Here is a 19,417-nt window from a genome sequence, read left to right as displayed (position 1 = left end):
CTGGGATCTACATGGAATGGATATAATGCTGTAGTAAATTGTAAAACTGAGTGAGAGTAAATGAAAAAACCCAGAGTTTGCGATCAAGGCAGCTTTATGAAATTAACAACATTCTTGCATCTTTTCAGTCAAGAGTACAATAAAATCAGAGTCCAGTGGCACCTTTAAGACCAACAAAGATTTATTCAAGGCATGAGCTTTTGAGTGCTTGAAATCCCACACCTTGAATAAATCTTTGTTGGTCTTAAAAGTACTACTGGACTCTGATTTTATTGTGCTACTTCAGGCCAACACGGCCACGCATTTGAATCAGTCAAGAGTAGTCCAAGTTGATACAATTTTGTTTCTTGTTTAGATGAAGTTGCTAGGAGGAACTAACATTAAGAGCACCATGCATTTCCCATAGGTCAGGCATCAGAAGAGGAAAGGAATCCAATCCAATGATAAACCTATGAAATCTAAGGATTCACACCGAGGCCAGATTAATATTGGATATTATCAATGATGAAAATGGAGGTGATTATACTGCTCTTGGGGAAACAAAATGTTGTTTCAACAGGACTGGGAGACGCAGGACCTAATATTGGCTATGTACATAATATCTGGCTATTGAAACTCTTAGCTCTCTTCCAGTTCTTAAGAACGTTGGTCAGGGAAGGGTGCAGATGAGAGAATATTGTAAACCGCTTTGAGTTCCCTTTGAAGAGAAAAGTGGGTTATAGTATAAAACAGAAGCGATAAAATCATGGTTAAGTGTTAATCTGAGCATCTTGATCACAGTCAAGGACTGGTTGCAAATAAATAAAAGAAAACAGGATTTAACAACTGCTTTCAAAACCATGTTCTTTATTCTGTCATTTATACCCCACTTTTTTCCCCAATGCATTTCCTCCTGCTCAATTTTATATTCCACTTACAATCACCCTGGAAGGTAGGTTAGGCTGAGTGTGTATAACTGGCCCAAGATCACCTGGCAAGCATCTATGACAGAGTAGGGATCTGAACATGGATCTCCTAGATCAGTGGTTCTCAACCTTGGGGTTGTGACCCCATTTGGGGTTGCTTGGCCCCTTCCCCGGGGTTGCCATGTTGCTGGCTGCTGCAGTGGTAGCAGCAGTGGTGGTGGGTGGTGGCGGCAGTGGGTGGCAGGCGGAGGTGGCAGGCGGTGGAGGTGGCAGGAGGAGCCATGGCAATGGCCGCCTCCACTGTTGTGCGCCTGTGCGCGCGCACCCGCACACCACCTGGGCGCGCATGCACTGCCGTCACACCACCCACCACCAAAGTTGGGGTTGTGCCAAAGGTAAGGTTGAAAACCGCTGTCCTAGATCCTTACAAAATTATGCATGGGATTGAGAAGGCAGAGAAAGAACTACTTTTCTTCCTTTCTCACAACATAAGTACTTGTGGGCACTCAATGATATTAATGAGCAGTAGGCTTAGGACAGATAAAAGGAAGTGCTTTTTCACCCAGTGAGTAATTCACTGACGGAGAAAGTGGTGGTGGCCACAAACATAGCCAGCTTCAAGTGGGGATTAAATAAACATATGGAGCAGGGGTTCAATAGTGGTTATTAGCCACAAAATGTAGTTGGAACAGTTTTATCTGTCCTCCAATACCTTTCATCTCTTTGACTGTTTATGCACTGGGAACATCACTGCCCCAGCTCCCATGCAGGAGCACAAATCAGGGGCGGATGAGGTGCACTTGGCCAAATGCTCCCCCGTCTGGGTGCAGGAAGAGGTGGGGCAGACTGCAGCCTGGCATGAAAATTCCAGTGCCTAAACTGTCTTTAATACGCACCTCTTATTCCTGCTAAACTGTAAAACCCTGACTGCCGCTCTGTTCTTCTGGGTCTTCTCTATGGAGCAGGGCATGTCTTATAAGTCAGGGGTCTGGAGGAAAAGGTGGAGAATTCTAAGAGCGAACAGCAGGTGTGTCTCACTCTGGCTAGCGCCACCTTAAGGAGCAAGTTGTGAGTGCAGAATGCAGAATACAGCACCTGCGGACAAATGGAGGGATCCTCCGTCATCTTTAGCCATTTGTCAAACATCCAGTCCTGATTTAGTCTAGGCTGAAATAGATTATCCGTGTCTGTGAGGGGGAGGTAACGTTGTTTTGTTACTTATGTTTTTATGCTTTGTCCAGGGATCTCAGGTGTAGTTTCTCCTACACGACTGACACTTCATTTTCATCCCAACCTTGTGAAGCAAGGAAAACGTGGCTTGCCCTCAGCTCCGTGGCTGAACAGCTGTTTGAAGCTGGGTCTACCCGAGGCTTGTGCCAACACTCAAAGCAACTGCAAACAAACTGGGATCTGAGTCAGGGATCCACGCAGATCTTTCCTTCCCTCCCCCACCCCCAGAATCACTAAGAAGCACTGCTAAGTCATTTTGCAGCTGATTCCCAAAGAAGTTTACATTTTGCAGCTGATTCCCCAAGAAGTTTACATTTTGCAGCTGATTCCCAATAAGTTTACATTTTGCAGCTGATTCCTCAAGTTTACATTTTGCAGCTGATTCCCCAAGAAGTTTACATTTTGCAGCTGATTCCCCAAGAAGTTTACATACATCATCCCCGCCTCCCCCACCCCACAGTTCCCTCAGAAGCGCCATCAATCACAACCACAGGGCTCCAGCCTTCCATGGCACTGCTGTTAATCTGGATGCTGTTACAAAGGAGGCGCTTTTGCTTCACCTCAGAGGTGGGAAGGGCAGACTCACAAGCATGGCATGGAGATTATTGCTAGCTGGTTCCGCTAACCGTGACGCAACTTAAAAAAGAAATAACCATGTTAAGCCCTGCCCTTGAGGGAAAACACAGGCATGCTGAATGGTAGACATGCATGTGACTCTGCAAGACACACACGCACATCCCCCTCTCCCAAAGAGTGGCTTCGATAGCACAGCGGAGGGGAATGATGTCAACAAACCGGTCCCCAGACCACTGAGAAAGGCAGGCAAGCTGTGAGCAAGGCAAAGAGGGGAAGCACGGCACAGAGAAGCATGCACAAAACACGCCCCACTCCCTCCAGGCAAGCATGCCGTCCTCCCTGCTAGTGTCTGGTCCGGGCTACAGGGGGAGAGGTACATAGATAGAAACCATGCTTAACCTTTACCTTGAACAGGGTAAGAATAATGAGCTGGGCTGGACTGGCTTGTGGTTAAGCCTGTAGTGCAGGTAAGAACACTGTGCTGACTTGGAGATGGAGTCTGAATTAAACCACTCTCAGGTTTCATACCTGGCCACAGTGCACCTGAATCAGATAAATGGCACCAGTTATTAAAAAAAAGAAAAGCCATGCGCTGTCCCCCTCCCAACAGCAGTTGTGTTGTCTGCTGATGCAAACTTGGGGGGAGGACGGACACCAACACCCTTTTTCTTGTTAAAAAGAATGGTTAATTCTGAGATAACAGGCCTGGGGGAGAAAACAGAGCGAAAAGAGGATTTAAAAACAAAAACAAAAAAACCAACTAGCCAAGAAGGGAGAAAGGATGTGATAAAAGGTTAATTTGCAAGCCTTTGCAGAGTGCCGGCAGGGCAGATGAAGCTGTTATACTGCGCTGATGCTAAGAAAGTGCACATCGCTGTCCAGCTTACTCTGGTTCGTGTATAGCATTGCCAGGACTCAGTCCCTGGATCCCCCCCCCCAAAAAAAGATGCCTTTTACATTTGCTTGCTTGCATTCATGGCCAGATCTAGTCAGCTGCTGCACTGGTGCCTTTTTCCCCTTTTGAAATTGTTATTCTCTTCTGCAGCAGTTTCAAGCAAAGCTCCTGAACCTTTTGGGCCTATGGAACTTGGACACAGCATAGAGCAGGGGTAGTCAACCTGTGGTCCTCCAGATGTTCATGGACTACAATTCCCTGCATTTACTGGCAGGGGCTCATGGGAACTGTAGTCCATGAACATCCGGAGGACCACAGGTTGACTACCCCGGGCATAGAGGACACAGCCACAAATGGCCACCATAGGTCTGTCACAGCTTACCTTCAGCCACACAGTGAAGAGCCTTGTGCTATGCTGCCAACGGCTGCCGAAGCCATGTGTAAAAAAAAAAAAATCTGCACAGAAAAACTACTCTCCGATAGCTAATCAGAAGCCTTGCTGAAAACTGGCCCTGTCCACTTTCTAAAAGACTTGGTGTTTACCAGGAAAGTGTTTAGTGGGCACTACAGTACCCACGGGGGTGGGGACCCCTGACCAAGAATAATAATTTAAAATACGTTGTGCAACCTGTTTGCCACCACACGTCTGCCTTTTGATAGGGCAGTACTGAAGCTGGAAAGAAGCTATTTTTCGGTTTTGGGCGAAGGAAAATTATGTTATAGGTGTTTAGTTGCGTAAACAATAGCTTACCAAATTATTATCCAAAAGGGCCCTTGTACAAACACCCCAACTTGTTCAATCCATCCAAGTTATGTTTATAAACAGTATTGAGAGAGAGGGGGGAGAGGGAGAATGGTCTGGATTCTGCTGGATAGAAGGACGATCCAGTGGAGAGGGACCTGCTTGCCTCTTTCTGCTCTTGCTGCAGCCTAACACCCCCTCCCTCATGTACAAACATCGCTGCTGGGGAATGGGGCAAGTCAGGAACAGTGTGGAGGAAAGTTGGAGGTCTGCAGCAGAAGTGCGGGAAAGATAGGTGAAAGCTGCTTCCGGCTTCCATTCACAAAACTGACAGCCAGGCTCCAACTCAGGGAACAAAAGTTCAAGGATGTTATGGTTTAGTAACCACCTGTGGAAGCATGGGTAGTACATTTTGATATATAAAGAAGCTTTAGAGTATTAAGAATCCTGTACTGCCATTGTCCTCCTTCAATAAATGACTTACATCTGGCAGATTTCAAAAACGATGCAAGAACATGAACTGGGAATTGGAGTTTTATCTCTCCCCCTCTGCTGTAAAACTGATTGGGTGGCCGAGGGCCAGCCATTGGTGCTTCCAGCCTTGTGTCGTTGTACATTGTAGAAGGAGAATGACACTGGCCTTTCTTACAGGACCACTAAGGCAATATATACATGAAGTTATTTGAACAATACAGTTTATTGACTGCCACTCCCGGGCTCAGCCAGCTGGTGGCGGTTTACAATAAACCCAATAAAACAACAATACAATTACAATGCCTGGCAGTATAATCCCGTCTATTCCCTCCCACTCACCAGCCCACTCCCAATACACTGCTGGCTGACCTCAGGGAGGACATTTCCTGCCCTAGATGGTTGAATGTCTAGAGGGCCTCTAGAGGGACCCAGATCTTCCATAGCCTGGCCTCAACCAAACGCCTGGCGGAAGAGCTCCGTCTTGCAGGCTCTGCGGAACTGTGATAGCTCTGTCAGGGCCCACAGCTTTTCTAGGAGCTCATTCCACCAGACTGGGGCCAGGACTGAAAAGGTCCTGGCCCTGGTTGAACCCAGGAGCACATCCTGTAGGCTGGAAACCACCAGCAGATTTAGACCCGCAGAGCAAAGAGCCCCGCAGGGGGCATAAGGAGACAAGCAGTCCCTTAGAAATGCAGGGCCCAGACCACGGATGGTCATGAAGGTTAAATACCAAAACCATGAACTTGATATATTAACATTATATCTACTGTTGTTTATAATTTCCATTTTTTGTGTGTCGAAAAGGATTAAGTGAGGGGCTTCCTTTCCATCTGTAATATTTGGAGCTCAGCTGTCAATTTTTGGTCCCACAGAAATGGGAAGGTGGCTCACAGCAATCCCAAGAAGCAGGAGAAAGTGTGCACAAGAGCATTCACCAAGAGAGGGAAACCTTCAATGGTGGTTTTACTCTATCTTTACTACCTCTGGTTCCTAGATATGTATATATGTACATCTCCAGATTGTTCTCTGTAAGGACAGCAAGGGCCAGGAACGTGTTCTTTTTACAGTAAACAGCTAAGGACCACCCAGCTCTGCAGAAACTACTTGAATCCTGCATTAGAAACTGCTATCCATGAATTAAGATTAGAGCCACAGAAATGATGAAAGACCATCGACAGGATAATCCCAGTGGTTTCCTTAAAATGCGAACAGCAAAAGTCAAGGCAAAAATTATCTCATGCAAACTGTTGAGTCCATACTGCCACAATGACAATAGAAGCTAAGTGCCTGGGGGCATGTCACTTCCCTACCTCACGCCCCCTAATCTATGCAACAACAGCAATTTTCTGGAAATTGACTAGTCCGGTAATCTGCCAGGATCGCTTGATATCCTGTGTGTCTGAGGCAGGGGTAGTCAACCTGTGGTCCTCCAGATGTTCATGGACCACAATTCCCATGAGCCCCTGCCAGCAAATGCTGGCAGGGGCTCATGGGAATTGTGGTCCATGAACATCTGGAGGACCACAGGTTGACTACCCCTGGTCTGAGGGACTGCCTTTCTGAATATGTTCCCCAGAAGAGCACTGTGCTCAAGTAACACCAACCATTTGATGATCCCTGGCCCCAAAGAGTTATGTTTGGCCTCGACCAGAGTCGGGTCTTTCTTGGCCCTGTGTAATGAGCTCCCCGAGGACATCAGGGAACTCAGTTCCACAGGGCCTGTAAAATGGAGCTCTTCTGCAAGGTCAATGGTTGAGGCCAACCAAAAATCAGAAATTACATTATACATTAACTGAGCCCCCCTTCCCCCATGCTTTCCTCCCCTCCTCCTGACTTCTTCTGACTCAGTTGCTTATAACATAACATAACATCAACAGCCCACCAGAAGCCAGCACATTTAATCTCAATTTTAACTTTAATTATATTCCAATGATATAATAATGTACTATGCATGCTTCTAACTGAAATGTTTGTATTATATTGATGTTCACCACCCCGAGACAGCTAGTCCGAGAGGGGCGGTATGCAAATCAAATGAATAAATGAATACAGGCAGACTGACCGACTGACTAACTACAATCTTTCCCTGTCCCACAGAGAACAATGTTTCCACCCCTGATCTGCCTCAGAAATACATTGGGAAGGACTCCACAGATCTGCTCTGCTGGCAGTGGAACTAACCCCTGACGCACTGAACCTTCGCGCCATCCCATGACATTCCTTCCAAGCCTCTCTCATCGACAGAAGGGATCCTTGAGCCAGAGGGAAGTGCTGCCATTAGCAGAACGGACCTGTCATTCTTTCTGATTCTGCCCTGTGCGGCTTCTCACGCAAGATCTGTGAGCGAATCCATCCAGCAGCCTGGGCAGCCTGCTTCTTTTTATCAGCCCAGAGGAAGAAAAAAAGGGGGCTGATGCCCTTCCCTCCCAAATTGACCATTCAATAATTGATATGTGTTAAGAACTGGTGTGTGTTCAGACCTTTGAAAAAGGCCCTATAAGAGCCAAAATGTGTCAGCCTATTGGTTTGCACATTGCATAGCATACTGGTTTGCAATAGCCTATTGGTTAGATATATGTTTTTATAAGTCCTAAAATTGTTTTTAGAAATCGTACACAATAAAAGTAATGTAATTTTAACAATAATACAGACATTCAACATGAGCAGAATGGACCTATTATTCTTTCTGATTCTCCTATGTGCGGATTCTTACACAAGACCGGTAGGCAAATCCATCCAGCAACCTGGGCAGCCTGCTTCTTTTTATCAGCTCAGAGGAAGAAAAAAGGGAGGCTCATGCACTTCACTCCCAAACTGATCATTCAATGCATTTGGCTTACCAAAAGGAGGTAGTCCATAGGCTTGGGTTGTCTGAGGATACACGGCGTATGTCTGAGAGGATTGCTGCAGCGCTTGGTATTGATTCTGGCCAGAGTAAGAGGCCATTGTTTCCGATACAGGTACAGAAAGGATATGTGCATATGGCCTGGGGAGGGAAAATCAAGGAAAAACGGTTTTGCTGTAAAGGAGGATTATTAACAACCAGCAGAGTGCAGCATCGGGAAGCCCAAGGAGTGCTGGAGAAAGGAGAACCCAATCCACAGCCTGTCCCTTATCTGGAATAGCACAGATCCACCCTCCTCCAGAGCCTCTTGTGGCACAGAGTGGTAAGGCAGCAGACATGAAGTCTGAAGCTCTGCCCATGAGGCTGGGAGTTCAATCCCAGCAGCCGGCTCAAGGTTGACTCAGCCTTCCATCCTTCCGAGGTTGGTAAAATGAGGACCCAGCTTGCTGGGGGGTAAATGGAAATGACTGGGGAAGGCACTGGCAAACCACCCTGTATTGAGTCTGCCATGAAAACGCGAGAGGGCGTCACCCCAAGGGTCAGACATGACCCGGTGCTTGCACAGGGGATACCTTTACCTTTACCTTACCCACCTCCAAAAGGCAGGGCAGGGCCTTTTCTGTGTGTCACCTAGGGATGTGCATTAAGCTAATCTGAGCTAGAAAAAATACCTTATCAATATTTTTGAGTATTAATTCAGTTGGGTATTATTTCATTTTATTGCTGCTACCAAAATGGCCAAGCCTGAAAAAGTCCATCCATCAGACAGCCAGAGTTAAGGCATTTAAAAGGAACGGAGATCCCTTTAAATGCTTTGGACTCTGAGCTCACTCTGAGCCATGACTTTGCAGCTTGGAGTGGAGAAGGCATTTAAAGGGACTGAAATCCCTTTAAATGCCTTGGAATCCTGGAACAAAAAAACATTGGCATTCCCGAATATTACCGAACCCAAATACCATACCAGTAGTGAGATTTAGGAATATTGGGAAATAGTAGCATATTTGTCACCTTGCTTGTGGAATATCCTCTCCACAAGCAATTGGTTCTATCTTTGGTTCTATCTTTATGACTTGCTGGGTAAAGACAGTATTGTTTTATCAAGAGGTGGGCCTCATATATTTCTGGTTTATTTACTATGAACCTTATAGTTCTCTAGACCAACGTCCTCACTTGGGTCCCCTCGTGGCTCCACAAGACTAGAACAGCTCTTTTGCTAGTATTTTCCCAGGAATACCATGTTGGGCAATGTAGGCTTACAGAATTTAATATGCTTAGTCCTTGACTCTCTCAGGGGTAAAGAAGAGCGGCAATCTGTTCCCTTCCCCAATTTAAAAGGATCCTTTGAAGAATTACAGACACAAAGGCTCTTAAAGGGATGGCGAATATTGTGTTGTGAATATAAAGGGCCCGCTAACATGAAAATTATCTGAAACTCTCCTCACCTATCAAGCAACCTGTCATGAAAGCTTAATGGCCGTAACGTTGAGGGCAGACAAACAATAAAGAACAACATCCTGGTCTAAAGCTATTCAACTTACTTTGCAGAATACATCTGTGAGGTATATTCATTCGGTGACCTTGAGATGTAATCGGGGCATGGCATAACTGGGGAAAAAGTATACAAATTATTTAGTTTTTAAAGTCATCTTCCAAAATAGTATTCAATAGACAACAGCGAAGTCAGCTGTGCACTGTTGCTGCATCATAATACACAGTATTTTGAGTACAAAGAAAACCAGATTCTCTGTCCAAATATGAAGATATCAAAGGGGGGGGGAAAGTGACTGGTGAAGAACCTTGGCAACTCTGCACTGGCAAAAAGATCCACTGATGGCATCCAAAATCAGTCACAGATTGTCTGAAACACTCTGTGGTTCAGAATCCACTCTTCCCAAGACCAGAGTTCCTAGGTGAACCGACCCAACTGGGTCGCCCCCCAAGCCTATGGACTACCTCCTTTAGGTTTTAGTGAGCCTATGGCCAACTCTAAGCTCCAGAAAGGCTAAGAGGAGAAACGGAGAGATAGAAGAACAGAACAGGATAAGAAAGAGGAGAATAGAGGGGTGGAAAATTAAGAATGAGACTGAAGATCAGCAGAGCTTCAATTCAACTGCACTTCCTAAAAGGCAGGAAAAAAACTACAGGAGGGGCAGTTCCGGCCAGGGAAACAGGAAGAAGATTTGTTACTCCTGCCTCCCTAGCAAAAGCAGTGAGAAACACCCAAATCAGATGTCCTCCTGGATTCATGGGGAGCTGAGCTATAGTACAGCAGTTAACAGTATGATCCAGTCTGCGGCTGACTCATCCATGCCTCCTCAACCATTCCCATCCCATAATCTATGCTATAGAAATATATTGACCTAAGTGCTTTGAATACTGAATGATGGCTTCTTATTGAAATATGAATGCCACTTATCAATGGACAAAAGAACTATACAGCTATCATTACAGTCACAATTCACAAGGGCACACACAGCCAATAGTTCTAGACAGACTCCCTCTAGGCCACTCCCTTGCCACTAATCCTTGCTTTTAATTCCAACTAAAAGAATCTTGGGAAAGGTCATTTGGGTATCTGGCCCTGCTCTGCCTGAGATGCTAGGGAGCCACTATGACTCACAGCTAGGTGGATCAGTAGTCTGTATGTTCAAACAAAGCTGCTACCAGCACTTTCATACAACCTCCCCTGGAAATTTTTTGCAGCAGCTTCCGCCCCCAGCTCCCAAATTATATTTCAAAAACTCAAAACGGATCCAAAAGTTGGTTCTGTTTAGACCAGCGGTCCGCAAGCTTACGCTCACTGCGGACCGCTGCAGCGTATTGGAGGGAGAGGGCGGCCCGGGGGCCCGCGCATGCGCGGCCATGCCGGCGGCCGCGTCTCTCCCTCCCGGCCCCTCCGGGCCACGAGCAAATCGGCCGCTAAAGCGGCCGATTAGCTTGCGGCTCGGCAAGCTTCTCTTCCCTCCCCTCCCGAAGCGAGAAGCTTGCCGGGCTGCGAGCTAATCGGCCGCTTTGGCGGTCAATTTGCTCGTGGCCTGGCGAGCTTCTCACTTCGGAGGGGGGAGGGAAGGAGCCGCGGCCCGGCGCCAAGGCCTTCGCGGCCCGGCACAGGGCCGCGGGTTGGGGACCACTGGTTTAGACCATAAAGGAAAATGCAAATGGATCGCATTTGTTTCTCTGGCTTGCAAATAAAGTTTACATAGTCTATCCCAAGGTTTTGTGAAACCCTGAGGTTTCTTGACAGCCCGATGTGGGAGTTAATTAATTTTTTTAATATTTTCAAATTTGTTAAAAATTTATCAGGCGATGTGGTCATGTCAAACCCCCCCCCCCCCCCAAATGGCCAATGATGAATCTGGAGGGGGTGGGAAGTGGCCTGGCCCCAGATGGGCATATACACAGCTATGCTCCCCGACCATATTCTGCATGATTGCGCCACTTCTGGGGTTTCTCGAAGCCCGAAGAATGTTTCAGGGGTCTTTCAATGGTAAAAAGGAGAGAGGCTGGTCAGGGAGGCCATTGGCACACAATTAAGGCGCCTGAAGCCCCACCGTAGATTCAATCAAACAACAACACACAGAGAAGACACTTACTTTCGCTGGACATAGGCAGGCTTGTGCCAAGGCTTGAGGACTCAGGTTTCTGATCACTGCCATCTGTGCTGTTCACTTGCCTGAAAGGATCGAAACAGACATGAGCATGAGGACTAGCCTCCTGGGCAGTACAGAAGCACTGATGAGGAGAAGTCGTGGCTCAGGAGCAAACATATGTGCTGAACCCTCCCGGTACATTCCCTGGCATCCCCAGCTAAAAAACCCTGTAGAGGTGCTGTTAGACCAGTGGTTCTCAACCTGAGGGTGGGGACCCCTTTGGGGGTCGAACGACCCTTTCACAGGGGTCGTGGCAGGGCGAGCAGCTTGGCTGGAGGGGGGGCGCTGTCACTGTTGTTGCTCCTCCTGCAGGCGCCTGCGCTCGGCCGTCGGCCGCTCCAGCAGTGCCTCCAGCGCAGCGCAGTCTCCCTCCAGGTGGTGGTGCAGCTCAATGGGACAAGAGGCAGAACTGAACTGAGAAACCCCAGGAAAAAATGTATATACAATCATGAACACTGGATCTTCATGCCATTGGTCAGTTTCAGTTTAATTTCTGTGAAAGAACACTTGCATAATTTTATGGTTGGGGGTCACCACAACATGAGGAACTGTATTAAAGGGCCGCGGCATTAAGAAGGTTGAGAACCACTGTGTTAGACAATACTGGGCTTGGCAAATTGAGCAAGTCTTTCTCATGAGTAAAAGGGAGTCACAGATTCCAGCCCTGGTACATTGAAACATGCTGTGAAGAAAATGTATGAATGCGGGTATTACGCACCTTAACATCTGTTCACCCGACTCCTGCATCTTGGCTTTTTTCATCTGCAGAGACAAATGTGTAGAGAAGATACTAGGTTAGTTAAGTACCATTAAGGTAATGCTTGCCTACTAAGAGTGGCCACCACAAACTGCTGAGAATAAACAGACTTATCTTTGTCTGTACCTGAATAAACAGCATAAATCACAAAGGACAGCCAGAGACTGGAGAAAGGCTCCTTAGGTCTGGAAGGAGACACCAAACCTTGTTGCTGGAATGGGAGGACACGGCCAAATGGCTTACTAGAAAGTCTTTCTCAGCCTTCTCCAGTATGAATCTTAATAACATGCCAAGATAATCCAGACTTGCCAAAAATTCTAATGAGCTGGAAATTTTAGCAGTATATAATTTGGATCTTCCCCCTAGCTGTCATAGTTAACAACTTTGACCCCAACTTAATGATTATTTGTTTTATTTTTATCTTTAACCGCTCCTAGCGGAGCGGATAAAATAAAACAGTAAGGACTCCAAAGGCGGGCCCTGTCCGGGATGAGGAAGGGTGCCGATTGGCCCCTTCCCCCGGACTGACAATCGGAGGGCCCAATCGGCAGGCGATTGGGCCCTCCAATTGTCAGTCCGGCGGCTTGCGATTGGTCCCCGCCTGACTAACAAATTGGGAGACGCGAAGCGCCTCCCGAGCCGCCCCCTCGGACGTCCGCCGTGTTCGCCCGACCGCCGCCATTTTTTCGCTTGGCGCTGAGATGAACAGCGGCCCTCACAGCCGACAGGACGCGGCAGCGCAAAGATGCCGCCCCAACCACCGCCAATCAAAGGCGGCCACTGCCGCCCACGCAGAGCCGCCGGGCAGCCGCTGGCCTGCACTCTCTGCCGAGGCAGCCTCCGCCACTGGGGCTCGACCCGACACGCACTTCCGCCTCACCGCCAGACATGCACTGCCATTTTGTCCCTCGCCGCGAACACGAGCAGCCGACCACGGTGCAGAGAGGCGGCAGTGGCAACTGCCGGCGCCAAGCTACGTGGCCAAGAGGTGGCGGAAAGACGCGCCACGGCAAGACGCGGTGCCGGCCGCCGCCCGGCACCCAGCCGCGGCACCGACAACGGACCGCGCCCACCAACCTCTCTCCCGGTCCACAGCCCGACCACGCCGCTGGGACAGGTCGACCCAGGCACTTCGGCCCCGCAGCGAAGCACCCGACGACATCTCCTCCCTGTCTCCAAGGAACTCAGGTAGCAAGCGGCACGCCCACACAACAGGACACGGCCGCGGCGGTGGCAAAGACTACCTGGCTCGCACGCGGCTGGCTGCGGATGCACCGGGGGGGGCCAAGATTGCCAGGCACCCCGGGAAGCGTCTGATGGCTGCTAGTGCCCGCTGTATTTCAAGTGCCGCGGGCTTTATTACTAGTTTTATTATATTTATATTTATATACCACCCTCTCTTGTGGCTCATGGCGGTTTACACTTAAACTTGTGATACAATACAAAGGAAAAACATCATACTTGAAACAGCGTAACATTGAACAGTTGAACATTTAACATTTTTAACAAGTACCACTGTGCTGTGGATCGGTTCTTCATCGGCAGGGTGCAGTTTGTGGAGGAGGGGGCCTCAGTGGTCCCCAACCTTTTTATCACCGGGGACCGGTCAACGCTTGACAATTTTACTGAGGCCCAGGGGGGAGTTCTTTTGCTCAGGGACATTTCTGCCGCCTGAGCCCTGCTTTGCTTGCTTTCCCGTTGGCGCCCCTGACTTCCCATCGTCCACTGGGGGGCGCTGCCAGTAGCAGCTGCGCAGTGCCAGGCCGAAGGGGAGCCCCAGCCATGACGGCCGCTGGAAAGCACCAAAGGTGAACTGGCAGCAAAGTGACAGGGCAGCCCCTGAGGCAACAGCCAGGGAGGAGGACGAGGAAGAGTCGTGGCCCAGTACCGACTGATCTTCGGACCATCAGCAGTCCTCAGACTGGGGGTTGGGGACCACTGCTCTAGGGCCTCTAGTTTGGTAGTTGGTTCATTGGCCTCAACCAAAGTCTTGGTGGAAGAGCTCCGGTTTGCAGGCCCTGTAGAATTGTTTTAATTCTGACAGGGCCCTGGTTTGTTCTGGGAGCTCATTCTACCAGGTAGGGGCCAGGACAGAGAAAGCTTCTTTGTGGACAAAGTCTTGTTGGTCCACTGGGACCTTTCTGCCACAACTTAACCAAAATGGGAGCTGGGAGCTCCGTGGCCATCATGGGGGAAAATGTTTGATGGCTTCAGAAGGCTCTCTTTAACCGAAGCGGACAAATTGCTGGGATCAGTGAGTGCGACCACTTGCCCCCTGGACCTCTGTCTGTTATGGTTGTTCAAATTGGACGATCAACGATTGTAAGGCTGAAGAAAGGCTACTTAGGGAGATATGAACCTCTCCCTAACATTGGGTGAGTTCCCCAAAGGGATAAAGGCACCAGGGGTTCATCCCCTTCTGAAAAAAACATTGCTGGATCTGTGGGACCCTGCCAGCTACCACCTGGTTTTGCATCTTGTGTTCCTGGGAAAAGTGGTTGAGAAGGCCTCCGTGGACCATCTCCTGGCATTTTTGAAGGAAATTTCAGCCCTGGACCCATGCCAGTCTGGGTTCTGTCCTGGCGATGGGGTGGAGACTGCAATGGTCTCTCTGACGGATGATCTCCAGCGCCAGCTGGATTGAGGAGGTTCGGCTATCCTTGTGGATGGAAGGCTGAGTCAACCTTGAGCCGGCTGCTGGGATTGAACTCCCATCCTCATGGGCAGAGCTTCAGACTGCATGTCTGCTGCCTTACCACTCTGCACCACAAGAGGCTCTTTACAGGCAGGGTACCTTTCACAATTTCCACATGGAAGGTAATCACAAGCAAATGCTTGTTTCGATAAAACTTACATGTTAGAGCTTCCGTGAGAGGACTGTATCACATTCACAGATTCCCAGGAGACTGGCCCAGCAAAGCAATCTAAAGCATATAACGTTCTAAATTTTCTAATTTTTCACTTCCAATAAGAAGTCCATCTCTTGAAAATACAGGCAGGGGGTGCTTTCTACTCCTAATGTTTTATACTCTGCAAAATACTTCCGGTATCATCAGCCCCCACCTTTCCAATCTCACTGTAGAAATAGCAATGAAAAAGCCCAGCATCACATCTGGAAAAGATCTGGAAAGGTAAAGCTTTAACCATTAAGCCCTGAGCCTTAACAGGTGCAGATAAGAAATTTTAACTTTCCTGCAAGCCCGGCATCTGGCACGTGTCCGCAGCAGTTGGAACCTGATCACTCAAGTGTATTTAAATGATAGCCATCTGCGTGGAAATGACCATGTTTAGTACTGAGGAAACTGCATTAAATTACCAAGTCTGGGTTACTGTGTCAATAAACAGAAGAGATACAATCTAGCCTACAATTTAGAACACTTACATAAATGTTACGCATTGCTCTCCCAGTGCTGGCTGAGAACAGGAGAAGAATCGGTCTCCATCCAGACTACAGTCAAAAAACACTACTAGCTAGAATCAGAACTAGTTTAACGGTGAAGACTACCCCCTCAAATCCACCTTTCCCATGTTTCATGCCACTGGAAATACAGCTGTTTCCATGGGTAGCCTGATTCTGTTATTTATTAAAGTATTTATACTTTACTTTACTCCCCCCCCCCAATGGGGATTCAAAAAGGCATTCCTGCCTTTGATTTATTTCTTTATTACATTTTTAAGCCGCCCACCCTTGAGGCTCAGGGCGGTTTACAACAGACATGCTCCAGTGTAAAATATGATGCCACAGACTCTAGAATTAGACTCAGTAACTTGCAACAACAGTATTAAATACATTTAACCGTTAACCAATCACCATTTAAACATTTAACCATAACTTAACAAGTTGGTTGGACTAAGGAATGCCCTGTGATGTATCCAGTGGGCAAGTCTGACAAGCCCAATAGATGTTATCAATTCACTGGCCCCAACCAAAAGCTTAGCGGAAGAACACCATTATACAGGCCCTGCAGAACTGTGCTAGCTCCAGAAGGGCCTGGATCTCCTCCAGGAGCTCATTCCACCAAGTGAGCGCCAGGAGAGAGAACAACCTGGTCCTGGTTGAGGCCAGACATGCTACCTTGAGGCCAGAGATCACCAGCCTCTTGGATTTCTCTGAGTGCAGTGTTCTTCAAGGGCTATAGGCAGAGAGGCAGTTCCTCAGGAACACTGGGCCCAAATTACATATGGCAGCAGTTCTCAACCACCGTAATGCTGTGATCCCAACTGCGGCAGCAGCCGTGGCAGGCACGTGCACAAGCGCCCCACATGGGAGTTGGCAGCAGCATGATTGGCTCTCTCCAATTGCTACCCTCTGTCTGAAACTCCGTAGAAAAGAGATCTGCCATTGAAGGGCTTTCCCTCGTATCCCAGCATCAGCAAGGTGGCAAGCTAGAAGTCCATGGTCGACTGTGTCAAACACTGCCTTGAGATCAAGCAAAATGAGCAGCACTGACCTGGCCTGATCCAGCTGGTGAGAGAAGTCATCCATCAGGGCAACTAGTTGTATTTCTGCTCCATGGCCAGGCCAGAAACCCAACTTCAGTAATGACCACACCACTGTCTCCTTCAACGCCCCCTCCCCTTGGGAATTCTCCTGTTTCAAGAGAGAAATTATCTCGGGGATGGAGAGGGGAGAATCCCTATCCTCTCATCAGCCAATATAAGAAGCCATGAGAGGCAGGGGCCTGGCGGGCATATGGACAACCTCACTGAAGTTACTGCCTTGTCCACTTCAGTCACCATGAGCCATCTGAAACAATTTAGCATTCCCTTCAAAGGAGGCCACGGGAGCTCGAGTTCCCTTTCTGTATCCAAAGTTGGCAGAGGTTCGCAGCAAGAGTCTCAAGGTTTTATCCATGAAATAGCTCACAAATGCCTCACTGCACATTTATAACCCGTTGTTATTTTGGTGACCTTCTTCCAGGGTCGTAAGTGACCGAACAACTAGGAGTCAGACAGGGGGTCAACCGCCAATGAGAACTGGAGACCAACTGATATGACATCACAAAGAGATCACCTGAGATGTTTGGAGAGAAAGAGATGTCTCTTACTGCCCTTGGTGTGATTGGGGATCTCTAAACACATTAGGAGTGAGAAAGGGAGCACACCTCCAGAGATAAATTGGAGACCAACTGACATGACATCACAGAGAGCTCACCTGAGATGCTTGGACAGGAAGAGATGTCTCTTACTGCCCTTGGTGGAGATCTCTAACCTCACTAGGAGAGAGATAGGGGTCACACCTCCAAAGAGAAACTGGATACCAATTGACATGACATCACCAAGAGCTCATCTGAGGTGTTTGGAGAAGTAGAGATGTCTCTTACGGACCTTGGTGGGGGTGGGGATCTCTAAATACACTAGGAGTGAGACACAGGGTACAACTCCAGAGATAAACTGGAGACCAACTGACATATCACAACGAGATCACCTGAGATGTTTGGAGAGGAAGAGATGACTCTTACTGCCCTTGGTGGGATTGGGGATCTCTAAACACGCTAGGAGTGAGACAGGGGGTACACCTACAGCGATAAACTGGAGATCAACAGACATGACATCACAAAGAGCTCAATCAGAGTTGCTTGGAGAGGAAGGGACGGCTCTTACTGGCCTAAGGGGGGGGGATGTCTAAACACAATAAGAGCGAGACAGGAGGCCATCTTCAGAGGTAAACTGGAGACCAACTGATATGACGTCACAAAGATCTCATCTGAGTTGCCTGGAGAGGAAGGGATGTCTCTTACTGGCCTAGGCGGGGGTGGGGAGGATGTCTAAACACACTAAGAGTGAGACAGGAGGCCACCACCAGAGGGAAACTGGAGACCAACTGACATGACATCACAAAGAGTTCACCTGAGTTGCCTGGAGAGGAAATGATGTCTCTTACTGCTCTTGGTGGGTATGGGGATCTCTAAACACACTAGGAGTGAGACAGGTGGCCAACCTAAAGAGAGAAACTGGAGACAACTGAAATGACATCACAAAGAGCTCAATCTGAGTTGCTTGGAGAGGAAGGGACGCCTCTTACTGGCCTAAGGGGGGAATGTCTAAACACACTAAGAGCGAGATAGGAGGCCACCTCCAGAGGTAAACTGGAGACCAACTGTTATGACGTCACAAAGATCTCATCTGAGTTGCCTGGAGAGGAAGGGATGTCTCTTACTACCCTTGGTGGGGTTGGGGATCTCTTAACAAAACTAGGTGTGAGACAGGGGGCACACCTCCAGAGGTAAACTGGAGACCAACTGACATGACATCATAAAGAGTTCAGCTGAGTTGCCTGGAGAGGAAATGATGTCTCTTACTGCTCTTGGTGGGTATAGGGATCACTAAACACACTAGGAGTGAGACAGGGGGCCAACCTAAAGAGAGAAACTGGAGACCAACTGACATGACATCACAAGGAGCTCAATCTGAGTTGCTTGGAGAGGAAGGGACACCTCTTACTGGCCTAAGGGGGGGGGATGTCTAAACACACTAAGAGCGAGAAAGGAGGTCACCTCCAGAGGTAAACTGGAGACCAACTGACATGACATCACAAAGAGCTCACCTGAGTTGCCTGGAGAGGAGCGGATGGCTCTTCCTGCCCTTGGTGGAGAGGGGGCTATCTAAACACACTAGGAGTTAGACAGAGGGCACACCTCCAGAGATTAAAAAAAGACCAACTGACATGACATCACAAAGAGCTCACCTGAGTTGCTTGGAGAGTAAGGGATGTCTCTTACTGCCCTTGGTGGGGGTGGAAATCTCTAAACACACTAGGAGTGAGACAGGGTGCCAACCTTAAGTAGAGAAATGGGAGACCAACTGACATGACTTCACAAAGAGCTCATCTGAATTGCCTGGAGAGGAAGGCATGCCTCTTACTACCCTTGGTGGGGTTGGGGATCTCTTAACAAAACTAGGAGTGAGACAGGGGGCACACCTCCAAAGAGATACTGGAGACCAACTGACATGATATCACAAAGAGCTCACCTGAGTTGCTTGGAGAGTAAGATGTCTCTTACTGGCCTAGGCAGGTTGGGGATGTCTAAACACACTAAGAGTGAGACAGGAGGCCACCACCAGAGGTAAACTGGAGACCAACTGACATGACATCACAAAGAGCTCAATCTGAGTTGCTTGGAGAGTAAAGGATGTCTCTTACTGCCCTTGGTGGGGGTGGAAATCTCTAAACACACTAGGAGTGAGACAGGGGCCAACCTTAAGTAGAGAAATGGGAGACCAACTGACATGACTTCACAAAGAGCTCATCTGAATTGCCTGGAGAGGAAGGCATGTCTCTTATTACCCTTGGTGGGGGTGGGGATGTCTAAACAAAACTAGGAGTGAGACAGGGGGCACAC

The 19,417-nt window shown here is 48.3% G+C and overlaps 1 protein-coding gene across 3 annotated transcripts in view; it reads right to left on the bottom strand.

Moving 5' to 3' along the window:
* The window catches only part of EYA3 (EYA transcriptional coactivator and phosphatase 3), a 75,686-nt gene that overhangs the window by 16,877 nt on the left and 39,392 nt on the right, over positions 1–19,417 (bottom strand). Inside the window, exons 1-6 of one of the 3 annotated variants that reach the window (XM_077337104.1) lie at positions 16,526–16,834; positions 12,036–12,079; positions 11,261–11,340; positions 9,206–9,272; positions 7,663–7,808; positions 3,117–3,254 (exon numbers count right to left, since the gene is read on the bottom strand). In XM_077337104.1, coding sequence (XP_077193219.1) covers positions 3,117–3,254; positions 7,663–7,808; positions 9,206–9,272; positions 11,261–11,340; positions 12,036–12,079 — 475 coding nt within the window. In that variant the 5' untranslated portion in view covers positions 16,526–16,834. Of the gene's footprint in view, positions 1–3,116; positions 3,255–7,662; positions 7,809–9,205; positions 9,273–11,260; positions 11,341–12,035; positions 12,080–16,525; positions 16,835–19,417 lie in introns of those variants that run through there. The other 2 variants (XM_077337103.1, XM_077337105.1) reach the window with 2 other exon arrangements.

This window comes from Paroedura picta, chromosome 5, assembly GCF_049243985.1.
Source record: "Paroedura picta isolate Pp20150507F chromosome 5, Ppicta_v3.0, whole genome shotgun sequence".
NCBI lineage: Eukaryota > Metazoa > Chordata > Lepidosauria > Squamata > Gekkonidae > Paroedura > Paroedura picta.
The sequence above is the reverse complement of the archived record's forward strand: the minus strand, read 5'-3'. Positions and strand labels throughout refer to the sequence as shown.